Source organism: Fulmarus glacialis, unplaced genomic scaffold (assembly GCF_000690835.1).
Source record: "Fulmarus glacialis isolate BGI_N327 unplaced genomic scaffold, ASM69083v1 scaffold5154, whole genome shotgun sequence".
Taxonomy (NCBI): domain Eukaryota; kingdom Metazoa; phylum Chordata; class Aves; order Procellariiformes; family Procellariidae; genus Fulmarus; species Fulmarus glacialis.
Window position 1 is genome coordinate 36,665 of NW_009206044.1, and position 15,098 is coordinate 51,762.

General features: G+C 37.7%; 1 protein-coding gene across 1 annotated transcript in view; it reads left to right on the forward strand.

Annotated features, from left to right (window-relative positions):
- LOC104075180 (angiopoietin-1-like) overlaps positions 1–12,040 on the forward strand; it is a gene marked incomplete at both ends in the record, with an annotated part of 41,706 nt that extends 29,666 nt beyond the window's left edge. Inside the window, one exon of the mRNA XM_009575603.1 lies at positions 11,874–12,040. Within this exon, the coding sequence (XP_009573898.1) occupies positions 11,874–12,040 (167 nt within the window). The remainder of the gene's footprint in view (positions 1–11,873) is intronic.
- Between the last annotated feature and the right edge of the window lie 3,058 nt (positions 12,041–15,098).

The window sequence follows — 15,098 nt, forward strand, 5'->3', positions numbered from 1 at the left end:
GGCCGAGTACAGGGGCACGATCACCTCCCTACTCCTGCTGGCCACACTGTTTCTGATACAGGCCAGGATGCCATTGGCCTTCTTGGCCACCTGGGCACACTGCCCACCCTCTTTCTGCCCACCTTTCCTGTCTCTAAACTCTGACATTTTTTTTGTTCCATATTGCTTCAGTAGCAATACTAACTTGCACTTTTTTTCTTTTTCAAAATAGGTCCTCACCACAGCTAACATTGTGTTTGACCTGAGCAAAGAGGCAAAAAATCAAGCTGTTGTACTGTTCTCTTTTGGAACATTAATTCATGGTGGATATTTCTCTGATGCAGTTTTGTCCATTTACAAAGATTGTGCAGATTTTTTTTTCTCCCCAAACACTTGAAGAATCAAACAACTACAGACAGAGCTCCAACCCCTTCCAGTCACATTAGGTTATTATGTTCACCACTTTCTTTTTCAAGTGAGAGGCTGACTGCGTAAAAAGCAATGCACGAGGCGCATTTTTAAATTGTTTGTGTAAGCTTCATGATTCTTCTTCCACTATTTTAGTGGAAAACAACTTCAGATGTGTTTTTTTAAAACAGAAATTACATAAACCATATGGCATGGCTGAGCAGAATGTTCTTGACAGAAAAAATAAATTTGCTTATAATTTGAATGCTCAAATTGTGGAAACAATATCTTTCATAATTCTCGGTTTTGTTAAAGCTAGCTATTCTGAATTAATTTAAAATCCTTTTCTGGATTATAAGTATTTAAGCTATGTTATTCGTTGACATGGCCACAAAATCTTCACACATCTTGTATTCACAGGAATGTGGTATTATTGATACATTTGCTGTATTCCTGTGTTCTTTAAAGGAGAACTCAAATACTATCAAACAGCTCTGAAGATGGTAACTGCTCTTTCTGTGACTATTCCACATTAAATGAGTTTGTCAAAAGCTCATTTTTTGGATCTTCATTCATGCTAAATTTTTCCCTTTAGACTAAAGAAAAGAGATTGCTGGGAGCTAAAAAGTATATTCCACTGCAAACATACGATGCAGCTCTGTGGGTTCACAAGATGTCAAGTACTGAAATGGCTGTTGAAACTAACTTCACCTGACTTCTGTTAGGGAGATTTAGAAAGGTGCCGCTGTTGTTCACAGGAATTAAAACACTCATCAGCTTTCCAGATAATGATTTGTAATTTTGGCAGGAATTTAAAATTAGGAAATCTTTATTGTCATGTGGAAAAGGTACATACACATACTGGCTAGAGATTCCTAGCTACTAACAGGTCTGTGATTTTATGACAGTAAGAGACTTCCTCCATTAACTTTGGCTTGAGCTATATTCAAGTCATGTGGTTTTTGGTCACAAACAGTAACTCAAAGAAATATAAGCAAAGCAACAAAATATTACACTTAATGTACTGTCGTGGTTTAACCTGGCAGGCAGCCAAATACCACGCAGCCGCTTGCTCACTCCCCCCTGCTGGTGGGGTGGGGAGAGAATCGGAAGGGTGAGAGTGAGAAAAGCTCATGGGTTGAGATAAAGACAGTTTAATAGAACAGAAAAGGGAAAAATAATTATAACAATGGTAGAATATACAAAATGAGTGATGCACAATGCAGTAGCTCACCATCCGCGCTGACCGATAACCAAGTAGCGATCGGTACTTCCTGGATCACGCCTTCCATTCATATACTGAGCATGACATCACATGGTGTGGAATACCCCATTGGCCAGCTGGGCTGGCTGTCCTGATTATGTTCCCTCCCATCTTGTGTACCTAGCTCAGTCAGTAGGCATGGGAGCTGTCCTTGGACTAGGAGGGTACTTAGCAACAACTGAAAACATCAGTGTGTTATCAACATTCTCCTCATATTAAATCCAAAACACAGCACTAGCAAGAAATTTAACCCTATCCCAGCCGAAACCAGGACATGTACATATAGTCAGATACGTAAACGTTAAAAGTATGATTGTTGATCGATCTCATATGGACATAAATTTTCATCTTCACTGTTATTACCCCCAAATTGTTTGGTTATGAAGGATTACCCCAAGGGCAGAGATATACAGCTGCTCCTGATAACTAGTTAATTGGATTTTATAATAAGAACCTGTGTCTTCCTTCCAATGAGAGTTTTTGTGTTTCCCTGTTTTGCACAGAAGGGATCCAGTGGATGGGGATCCTACTCCTACTTGACTCAATTCCTTCTTTTTCAACTCCTAGGCCATACCTGCACCAGCACATTGAGCAGGGCCATGGCCTGTGTGTGAACACAGTCTTGCGACACAAGATCCTCACCTCTAAATTTTAGTGGAGTTTTGGTCTGACTCAAACAACATTCCACAAATAATGCCCAAGCAGTTAGGGATAATGGGCCATACTCAAATGGCAGTTTGCACAGGGCTGCCTTTTCTTCAGAGCTGAGAAGCTTTTACTGTTAGCACATGGGTTATTCTGGTTTTCTTTCTTCTGCTTAGCAGAGCAGTAGGGGCTGTTCAGAGCACTCTTCACAGCTTCTCTTTCCCCTTGTGGCTTAGTGAAACAGTTCTGAGGGAAGGAATTGTTGGTTCAAAGAATGTGGGGAGGCATTTTGAAGATAACCTGGAAATAGGAAAGGAATACAGAAAGTTTTGTGGAAGGAGGATAGCCCATAATTCCTTCTGCAGAAACAGCTTCACGTTCTTTCCCTGCCAGTAGCATGAAGAATTCTATAAAGTGCCTTGCAATATCAGCATTTTCCTGCGAAAATGAAGGATTTGAGGACAGGATGGACCTGTGAGAAAGGCAAGAACTAGGGAATGCATGTCCTTGGAAAAGACAGAAGGCATGTTGCTTCTGTACTGTAAACAAACAAGAGAGATTGGGAGTGGTGGTGGTGTTGAATTATTATGTTGCATGAATAAGCTTATGAGAGTGAGTTATGAGTACAAGGGGATAAAAAAGGCACACTTCAGACATGAAAAATTTTGTAACATATAGTCACAAATGTATTTCTTATGATAGTACACTTCAAAGTCATGAGTTATAAGTTGCTTACATCTGAAAAAAATCATTTACTTCAAGGGACTGGAAGAGATGACATGGAAGTTATTTGTTTCTTTCAAACATTTACCAAGTAATTTGGATATAAGGAAATGATTTTTGGTGACTGGAATGTATATTAAGATATTGTGTGAGTAACGCCCTTCATGGAGACCCACTCTTCTGTGATAAAGAATGACATGTCATGCTAGTTTAATAAAAAGTCAATTCTGACTGCAACTGTTACTCAGATAATTGTCACTTTCATCAGTGTTATAAAAAGAGCCAGCATGTTCTCTGCTTCTCCTGAGGTCTAAATCCAGCATGTCCAATGGAGATAGACATGATATCAAAGTGGTGAGAGACCATATTCAATTTTATGAAAACATGCTCGTGAAACTATTCTGGTCTTGACCAAGGCTTAATCTACAGTATGCATTTCAACAGTATGATCTAAGGCAGCAAGAATGAAACATTTGTTTCAAAGGGCTTTGGATCACTAGACTGAGCACCAGAGAAGATGTTACCACACAAGGAAGCATCTTCTTTATTTTGGGGAATATTTTTGCATGTAAAATTAAACACAATTTTTTGTTGGAGCACAGTTGTGTTTTAAATGTGTTATCCTCAGCACAGTCTTCCCTATGCAAATGTTACTGGATAACATCAGTTTCAAGTGTGTTGACACATGGTTATATACTTGTGCCTACTCTGCCACCAGTGCTTCAAGGTATTCCTCACATGTAAAAACTTAATAAATTTTATGTAATGATATCACAATTCAGCTTAATTATGCTAACAGGTTTAGTGGGCATGGTGGTGTTGGGTTGACGGTTGGACTTGATGATCTTAGAGGTCTTTTCCAACCTTAATGATTCTATGATTCTACGATTCTATGAGAAAGATTAATGTTATTAAAATAAACTTTCTAACCAAAACATGGAAATGCTATTTTACAAGAGCCAGGTGAGATTTTGAAAGGTTGTTTTTTAAATTAGTGATTTGAACATTCATTAGAATTGTAGCAGAGGTCCTCCCAAATGACAGTTTTGTGCTCTCATTATGAAACAGCTTTGTCTTCAGGGAGGAGCATCTCCTGCCTGATCTGTTCCATTTGGGACTCACTGGGGCAGCCCTTCACTTTGCGGCTCAGGTCAAATTAGCACTCTAACTTTTTGACTCTGGTGTCAGTCATCTTCTATTCTTGTTCGGCTATTTAATGTAGCAGCTGAGCCCAAGCAAGAGAGAGAAGAGCAACCCATAAGTCTGATGCTTGGGGTATTTAGACAGATTATGGGGCTGAGATTCAAGTCCCTGCTCAAACTCACATACAGATGGTTTGACTGTTGGTATTTCCTGTAGCGTCTATGCTCCTAGTCATGTGCATCTTTGCTATTTCGGATAAATTGGTGTCTTTTGAAAAGAAAATAAAATTAAAACCTACCTCCAAAAGTTCTTTCTTTTTGCCTGAAGTGAAAGAAAAGTACTTTTTTGTAGCTTTTTTTTCAGATTTTGAGTTTTTAGCCCTAAGCCATACAATTTATTTGTTTGCAAAAGAATAAAACAGAAAGTTCTCTTAAGCTCCCAATTCATCTTTCTTAGAATACAAAAATTGAGTTTTCTTTTCTTTAAAACATACGCACCTCCCTGGGATGCACTTACTAGGAGCTGCACTAAGTGTCTGTATTTTCCCAGGATCTACTTGTCCTAAAGTGAAAAAGGTGGTTTGGGAGAGAGGGTCTCAATGTAATTTGTCTCAGTAGGAAATACTCTTCTGTTTTTAGTTAAACAGTAAGGAAGTTAGATTGAAAACCAGGCCTGAGGAAGATGCACTGGCTGTTGATTATGGGTCACTGCAGGAAACTGAGCTGTTTGGGGCCCATTGCCCAGCCAGAGGTAACATTTGTGTAAGGTTTGCACCTCAAACCTGGATTCTGTCGCTGTGATTCTTCCTCATCAGGAAGACTGCTACTACTGATACGGTGTGTGTTTGAGAAGGAAAAAGGAAAAAGGAAAACTAACTTCAGTATGTCTACTAATATATTTGGTCTAGAATGAAGTGCAACAGCCTGAATTGCTGCAGGATATGAACAAGATTTTGAGACACGCTTTTCAAACTTGGAATGATTATACAGACATTTGGTTCTTTATTTAAACTCACAGTAACTTAGTTTTTGTTTTAGTCTTTTGAGAAGGTAACTCTGGCTTCAATCTAAACATATTTTTAAAACTTGCCACAAAATATTTGTTAGTATTTCATAGAAATAATTCTGAATATTTGGCATTATTTTCCCATATTCTTTTAAGTTAACATTATTTAACACATTTGTTCTCCTAGGAAATTGAAGTCATTTCTATAGACCACATCTTTATTTCAAATAATGCAATGAATAATTTAACATGATGGAAATTAAGAAGTATACTGACCTTTTTATAAATTATCTTCTTAAACAAAATCCATTCCACATTCTCAGCTAAGGCAAAAGGAGCTGAATATTCTTTATGGCTTCTGGGAAGACACTGCTGCTGTAAAACACTGAATTATTATCTGCTTTATTCAGTGAATTGTCTGTCAGGAGATGAACCCATAGGATATATTGACTGTGTCTGGTTTCAATTTGTTTTGTCTATAAAAAGTCAAAGCTTCCTATGAGCATTATCAGACAAAATAAATAAAGTAAGAGAGATAATTGTTTAATGAACTTGGAGTAACATGATTCAAGCAGAATACCCTCACAGATTTTGCCAAAGCTAATAAAACTCTTTTGCACCCTACTTATTATTTTTGAATAAGTATCAACTTGGTAAATTCTTAGGGCCATTAAAAAACCATTTAAAACCAGTATTGAATTCTGTTTCTTCGTATTCTTGACTGCTTTAGTAGTTTTGACTCTCTTAATCACCATGCAATTGGAAATGAGGTGATGTAGAACCCGGATGTCATCTAGAGTAAATATTATAAAATCATGTACTTTTGTCTCTGATTCCTGGTTCTACGTACTTTAATGCATACAAAAGACCAACAAATTACTATTTATTTATTTTTTTGCATAAGTCAGGCACTATGTCAGAATTTACACAATTTACTATATAGTTATAGGCATAAAACCCCAGAAAACTCCTTTGCTTCATCCTAGTACATAAATGGGATTAAAACTGTCAGTAAGGTTCTATATTGTGTCATTTCTTTGCTCTGAAAAGAAATGTTATCATGTCCACAAGAACAATCTATTCTAAATGTAGTACAAAATGTCACCTGATTATTCCTTGATAAAAAAAACTAATTGGTTGTGATTTTTATGTCTTTTTAACTGACTTATTTCAGATCAAACTTTGCAAAATATGACCTTAAGGCAATTTTCAGCAGCAAAAATATACATATTTTCTGTTTGTGAAAAATAAAATGAAACATTAAAATCATCTATGCTAGGTCAGTACAAAGATTTGTGTATTCTGTCTATGGCTAGTAGTGGAGAGTTACGAAAGCATATTATGATAATGTAAGCATATTTTCCTGCTATATTCTTCCAACTTCCATAGAGTGCTAACGAGGAAAATGTAGGAGAACTCTCAAAACTTTTGGAAATTTCTTACCTTTCCCTATTACATTAAGCACTCTTTTGGGAACTTAAAGCCTCTTATTTGCCAGTCATCCCAAAATGTTATGCAAATTTCAAGAGAAAAGCAAAATAAGTATTTCTGGAATAAAATGTAAAGTTTAAAGAATTAATCACTCTACTTGGAAACATGTAATGAACAAAATATAGAAAGCTAATGACAAAATAGTTTCTCTTAGTCATTTAAAATGCAATTTTGGAACAGTGCTTATGACCCACTGTGTTTCAGAGGGACTTAAAATGTAGTTAACTACAAACACATTCATGGAATACAGATGTTCCTTTTCCTAGTAGATTGATAGCTGAGGATGACTTGGATCACTTCATGTACTTCCATGAGTTTAAGTACAAAACTTTAACACAAATAGTTCTGGAAGTATTTGCTATAGCAATATGAATGCAAAAAAACAATGAGTATGCTGACAGAGTATATATGTACTGGGAAACAAACACATTTTATGACAGGGTCTGGAATAGGTGACTCCTAATGTTAACTTTTAAGATTTAACGCTGTGCCCTAAGGCATTCTCAAAACCAAACTCCTTGTCTGTAGAAGATGACAAGCATGGTCTAAGGCAAGGCTGAAGGCATCTTATCGCTTGGGACCCCACAGACTTGAGCAGCAGTATAAACATAAATGTTCTGTTAACTAAAATGCTTGGATATCATTACTGAATTTTCATTACTGAAAGATTACTGAATTGTCTCATGAACAGCAAAATTAATGAGGTCTGCTTTTCTGTGGATTTTTGTCCTGTCCCCCACATAGAAGTCCCATTCTCGTTACTAATAATCTCCTGAATCCCTATTATTTTCTAAGACTCTCTGTGGCAAGAGCTTGAGTTCCCCTTTTATGTGCCTCAAATCTCTCCCAGATGTCTAAGGGTCCTCCGAGGCAATACATGCTCAGCGTCTGAGCTTGGCTGGCTGGTCTGCGCCTGCTGATAGGCAATTGGAATAGGCAACTCCTGAGCTTCTGCTTCAGCGTTTCTCCCAGCGGCAACTCATCCAGTTGTTGAACGTCAAGTTTGTGTGATTTCTGTCCCAACCTCAGAAGTGTTCAAAAAGTATTGCACAAAAATAAAGGACAGGTGGGCATAACAATTGCACAAGCTTGTTTCCTTAAGTTTTCTGGCTGAAGAAAAAAAAAAAGATATTGTATTTAAAGATAAAATTCAAAATGTACTTTGAAGGCTAAAGAACTTGAAGGCAAATCAAAAGGCACAATCATTTTCTTTGCCAGCCTCAGCATTGGGAATGGAAATGAAAAGTTAAATCATGTTTCTCAGGGTTTTTTGGCTAATAATATGTCATTCTCTTCTGCACACAAAAGGTTACATATCTTGTCAAAGTAGTAGAGTTCTTGTAGCAGTGACAGTCTAAGTCAGATATAAACAAGGAAAGCTGTGTAGTTATTAAGTCAGCCAAAGTATCTGGAAAAACCAGCAAGCATGCAAATCTTTCTTCAGGCCTGAAATAGAGGCAGTAAACTGCAGACTAAATACAGGTTGGAATCAGTTGAGTTTGGCATAATAAAATTATACTTGAAGAAATTGTTCCCAACTCTGTACTTAACAGAAATGTACTGCTCTCTGTTTTAGATCTATGAAAGCTTTGAGTGCCTGTTTGTTTGTTTATTTCTTTTTCCAGCCGTATTAGGTGTTTAATAAAATACTTCTCCTTAGGAACATTTCTTGCTTCAGTTATATGTTTTATATTCCACTTATGTCCTTGGTTTTCTTTTCATAAGAACAAGGAGTTTGTTTAAAAAGAAGTCGCTCCTGACAAGGAAAAAAAAAAATCTTAATCTAGGAATTTCTAATCTGAGTTTCAGTATTGTAGCTCCTTATAATAGGATTCAGTTTTTCAAAACTAATGTGGTGGCTTTCCTCATAATTTTTTATATTCCTTTTTATATTCCTTCTGTTCCCTTTTGCTGCAACTTCATTTCCTCTGGTCAGGAGAGCAAACCACTTAGTGATAGATTTTCATCTTAGTGTAATAACACATGTGAAAAGGGAGAAGAAAGTGTAAATGCGAAGAAGAAAAATTATTATTATTTCAGCATAATTATATATGGTGTCTAGAGTTTATATAGAACACATATGGGAACATACAATGTTAAAAAAGCCACATGTATTACATCCTGAATAGGCTGTAATCTAAATAAGATAAGACAAATATAATTCAATAGAACCACAGTTCAAAGGGGAGTCCCCTCAGCTTGCCAGCACTGGGAAAAAGGGAGAAAGGATTTCCTGAAAATCTTCTTTTAAAGGGAGACAGCTGATAAGAAAAATAATATATCTTCTGTGAATAAGAAACCATGTAGACTGCAAAGAAACACCTATGCTCCAACTTCTGCCTTCTGGATTTTAGGGAGACAAACTGGCTGTTAGGTAGTCGCCGCAGAGCATATTTTCCCTTCCTCTGAGACAAGTGGCAATGACCACTGGTGAAAGACATTGTCAGAGACAAACCACTGACTGCTCTGGTATGACACTGCCAAAGCTGCTAGAACAGGAGAGACCATGTGTGGCAGTCACAGGGCAGAGAGACAAGGCAAGGAGATGGAAAGGATCAAAGGAACAGATAGAAAACAGTGAAAACTGCAGAAGGGTATGTCAGCTGTAGAAAGGGTTTATGCAGGTGAGGAACAAACTTTTGTGTTTTAGGAAGTATGTATGAAGCCAAACAAGCATGTGAATGCGATCAAAGCAGCAGGTAAGAGATACAGAAGCATCATCATGGGAAAGCTTGAGGAACAGGAGCTCACACTGGAAGACTGGTGTGGTCAAAGCAAGAGATCACTAGTATTAGCTGTAACTAGTATTTACAGGGACTTATGTAGGAAATCATCTCCTTGAGAAAGAGGATATAATGAAATAATGTGCAGGAAAGGAAAAGCCAGCTAATAGTATCCTCCCATATTTCAGTTTGAGTCTTCTCTGAGACTCACCGCAGACTGCTGAATTTCAATTCTTGCAGACTAAACACTGTGTCCATGGGTATCATTTGATGGTCTCTGAGCCAAAAGGCAGACATGCTTATTCGAAACATAAACTAGTGTACTCAGCTCAGCGTAGCCAAACATGGCATGTCTTCTCAGCCTCTAGTATCAGTGAGCACAAAATATCTGCTCAGGTAGGCTAGTTAAAACAAAAATGACTCCTGAGTATAGTGCTCTCTAATGTAATTCCCTGTAGGAACAACAAAAAAAATCCCTCCATTTTATATTTTTTTGATCCAGTCATAAACTTTTAAGCTTCTAAATTTTTTAAATTAAGTTTCTTTAGAAGTTTGCAGCTGGTATACCTATGCATTGCCTGAGTGAAGTATTAGCTACGCTGCAGCTTCACTCAGCTGCCGCATGGCCTCTGGGGAGGTAGGATTTCATCCTCAATAGACCCAACCAGTCAGGGCTGGAGCCAGGGCAATGCAATAAAAAACAAAAAAGAGAGAGGGCTGTACTTTCAGTGTTTCCATCTCACATTAGGAGTGACTGAAATGTCATATAGAGAAGATCGATGTCTTGCCAATGTGTCTCATGGACACATTTCCCATTACCCATTACTTCTAGTCCCGAGAAAGTCTCTTAATTTTACTCCCCTTTTAAAAATATGTGCTTTCTGGAAATGTTCAAACTTATTCTTGAAAATTACACTGACTCAATCAATGGCAGATCACATGGTTTAATTCATGATCTGAAACTGAGAGCAAATGTTGTCGGTTAAATACCATGATGGGGAGTGCAGAGGGAAAGTAGCTTCCTATAATGAATGACAAAGGAAAATATTTGAGATTGGATACAGTCTAATCTATTCCAAAACCAGGATTGTTTTATTGTTTATTTCTTTCCTATATCTGGCAGTTACAGATGGTGAATTTTTATCACAGGCAAGAAAATCATCCAATCTTTCATTTAATTTGATCAGGAATTTTTCACAAGGGTCTTCTAAAACACTCCCGGCACATCACTGTAAGCAAATCAGGAGATTTCCAGTTCTCATTTTTCCTAGCTTAAGAAATATGAATAAGCATAGTCATGTTGAAATAGTCCTTCACAGGACTATTATGGTTTAAAATAATTTTTATTGTTTAAAGAGAACACAAATTGAGCTAAGAATTCTCAGGTATGAACTAATAGTTTATAAAGAAAAATAATTAAATTAATTACATTACATAAAACCTTAAATTTAATGTAGTAAAATATTCACTAAAATGTAAACAACTTTAAAACCTGGAAGATGCACAAAAATGCAAGTCTAGGAATACATTTTGAAAACGGATTATACTTTTTCCATGTTTGAAAATTGTATAGTTTGCTTAACTGGAAATAAGATCATCAGAATATATGAAATGTGAAGAGAGTTAGGTACCTTACATATTCTACTGCTGTTTATTTTTCATTCTTAAAAAATAAAGTTACAGTACCCTCTCCTGTGCTTTGGATAGTCTATAGGAATACTCCTAACTCCTTAAGTTAAAGATTTCAAAGCATCAAAACATATATAGATATCTTATTTCACCTCAGCAGGGTGAGAAAAAAATAACTTTGCAGTAGTCAAAATCTTAGCCAATATGAGCTTTAATGGACCAAGAATGAAGTAAATAAAAGTTACAACTGAGAATCACTCACAGACACTGTTCTGTCCAGCAGGTCTCATATACGGAAGAGGATTTTAAACTAAAAACCTCCCTCCTTCAGTTGTGACAAACACTCAACAGCAAAGGAATGGTCCATTCTTCTTTAGAGATTAAAACATGAGCTATCATCCACAGCTAACTTGAATTCAGTGTATAATCTAGGCTAATTTAAACTCTTTTTTAACCTTTTATAGTGTATAGCAGAATTCTGTTTTGACTTAATTGTCTTAATGATAACTAGGATTAACACCATATGAAATGTATTATAGAATATGACTATGTCCAGTATTCCCACTGAAGGATGTGCAAATACAGCATCATACTATTAATATCTTGTAATTGGAAAGTGATTTTCAACTGATAACAGTTCAAAGTTGAACTCAACCGCCCTTTCAAATATCGGTTGAACTGCATGACACTCCTACATGGTACGTATTAGTAGACTCATTTATAGAGATAGTCAAACTGGAACACAGGAAGCTATTACCAGTAATTAGAATGTATAGGCAAAATATAATGATGTTTTTATTACTGTATAAAGGTTCTACCAATTACAATAATTACATCTAGTTATTTTGCCAACTTTTTTCTAGGGTTTTGGTAGCCCATCAGGTGAACATTGGCTGGGAAATGAATTTATCTTTGCAATAACAAGTCAGAGGCAATATTCTCTAAGAATTGAATTAATGGACTGGGAAGGAAACCGGGCATATTCACAGTATGACAGATTTCACATAGGAAATGAAAAGCAGAATTACAGGTAAGAATCTATTGAAATTCTTTTGACTGAGTGATCTGCTGAGTGATAAATATTGTTCATTGTTCACTTGTTAAATATGAGAAAAGATAATAATATGATACTGATTCTCATCAAAAGTGAATAAAGAAGGTAAAAATAAAGTAGAAATCTGTTTTCTCACTGATGGAAAGTTAGAGTAAAACTAACATATCTGAGAACAAGGGATGATCTATTAATCATGCTGGCTGGTAGAACTGCTAAAAAATTGTATAACTTTTAGCATATCTGAGACCATCAGAACTCAAAACTGATTGAATAGAAAAAGGATATGGATTCTTCATTACAGCTTGAAGGATTTCTACCTCAGAAGCATAAAACTGAATCAATGGACATGGGAAGAAAAGACCAAAAGTGCTGTTAAAACATCTGATATTTCCAAACTAAAAATTCAGTGTAAATGAAGAGGAAAAACAGAATGCTGGATCTTATTGTGAGGAGATAAAACACAAAACAAAGTGTCAGGTACTGGATAGCCTTGATTCATCATCAGCAGCAACGTGCCATTTATTATAGTTCGAAAAAGACACATGAAATTAAAACTTTTTCCAATAATATTTTTCTCCCATTTTTTTTAAGATTAAAAAAAAAGGAAACTTAAATCTGCTTATTAAAAAAACCTTGGAAACATAAGAGATAAGGATGACCTAAGTGGTTTAATTTTTTTTTTTTTTTTAATCACTGCTTCATCTGAACAGAGAGTAAAATGCTGGTGAAAGAAAATGAAACCCAGAAAAATACCCTAACTTATTTATTACAGCACATCTAGTTAGCATAAGACTTAAGAGAGAAACAAATATATTGTAAAACCAAACATTCAATTCATAGCATGTAAAACTAGGTTGGTATTCAGATTCTTAAAATCAAGCAACTTGATTCTCAGAAATGCTGATTACCTCCCTCCCCTTTGGCCTCCAAAGAAATGGAACTGAGAGCAATTTGCTCTTTCTGCCGACAGCACTCTGCCCAGGTGGGACACAAAGTAGTGCCCTTGCCCTCTGGAGTTTGTTAGAGGGCACTACTGTATAGTAGAAGCGCAAAAGCTGCATTTAGAAGCAATCTGTATGAGTTTAGCTCCTGCATAAAGGAAGGACTATCCTATGGCACACAAAGGATAGCTCTGTCCTCCATTGCCTCCAGCAATGCCTTGCCTGGCACTGCCCATGGCATGCCGTTTCCCCAGATTCGGGAAGGTGGAGCACCCATTCTGAGGCACTATTAGGCAAAGAATAAATATAAGTAAAGGAAATTTCTCAAAACAGAAGCTAGAAGTATTCAAACAAAATATAAAAACAGCAGTGCAAAAGTGGATAATGTGGGGCCTTAAACCTTAGGAGAAGAAGATGTCAAAAAATGTAAGGAAAAGATTGGACGAATACTTGTCAAGTGAGGAAAAATGTCAAAGGATAGAGTTACACAGAGCTCTAAAAATTATGATGAAAATCAGAGAAGATGCCAGGATTATTATTCAGAGGGTGAATTAAGATGGCTGAATTTGCTAACAAAAACAGTGTCTTTTTTGCTCACATTTATTCTGGACTGAATAGGGACAACATGTATTGTTGAGGAATCAGAAAGATGCTGAAAATTTAACTTATGTTAAAGTTTATGTTGAGGGAGGATTTCTTTTCAGGACTCATGTGGGTTCATTCATGGCCAAATAGCGAGAGAATTTCTTGTTTTGTTTCAAAATGCTAGACTGTATTTGGAGTAAGATAGCAGAGCAACTTCGAAATGCTTAAGGGATTTCCGCCTATCATAAGTCCATGTAACATGCCAGAGTAGAAGAAGCAGCAAGGATTTTTGGGGAAGGGCTGCACTGTTGTCCCTCCAACAGTCTGGGAACTCTGCTGGGTACAGTGACCTGATAACTGCCTCAGGTGCTAACTAGCAACCAGAACCAGGACCAGGACATGGGCTTAAGAAATTATGTACCATTGCCTATGTACATTTAATTGATTGCCCTTTTCCTTGCACAGTTTTAGCCTGATACAAGTAGCACTTTCCCAGGCAATTCCCCACAACTGTGGGATCTCATGGAGCAGGGACTTTTTCCCATACACACTGTGAACAAGTTCATGTTCGTTTGTTGAGGAAGAAAGTCTAGCCATACAGACATGAATAATGGTGTGCCACTAGCTTTGAAGGCCAAAGAGCAAGCCCTAGCCCTAGCCCTAGCCCTAGACTCCAAGAATTCCCCGAGGATTCAGGGAATTACAGGCCTGTCAGTCTGACCTTGATGCCAGGGAAGGTTATGGAGCAAATCACCTTGAGTGCCATCACGCGGCACATACAGGACAAGCAGGTGATCAGGCCCAGTCAGCATGGGCTTATGAAAGGCAGGACCTGCTTGACTAACCTGATGTCTTTATATGACAAGGTGACCCGCACAGTGGATGAGGGAAAGGCTGTGGATGTTGTCTGCCTAGACTTTAGTAAAGCCTTTGACACTGTTTCCCACGGCGTTCTCCTGGAGAAACTGGCTGCTCATGGCCTGGATATGGCTCTTCGCTGGGTAAAATCTGGCTGGATGGCCGGGCCCAAAGGGTTGTGGTGAACAGAGTTAAATCCAGCTGGCGGCTGGTCACACGTGGTGTTCCCCAAGGCTCGGTATTGGGGCCAGTTCTGTCTAATATCTTTATCAATGATCAAAGACGAGGGGATTGAGCACACCCTCAGTAAGTTTGCAGACGACACCAAGTTGGGTGGCAGTGTTGGTCTGCTTGAGAGTAGGAAGGCTCTGCAGAGGGACCTGGACAGGCTGGATCGATGGGCCGAGGCCAACTGTATGAGGTTCAACAAGGCCAAGTCCCAGGTCCTCCACTTTGGCCGCAACAACCCTATGCAACGCTACAGGCTTGGGGAAGAATGGCTGGAAAGCTGCCCAGAGGAAAAGGACCTGGGGACACTGGTTGACAGCCAGCTGAACATGAGCCGGCAGTGTGCCCAGGTGGCCAAGAAGGCCAATGGCATCCTGGCCTGTATCAGAAACAGTGTGGCCAGCAGGAGTAGGGAGGTGATC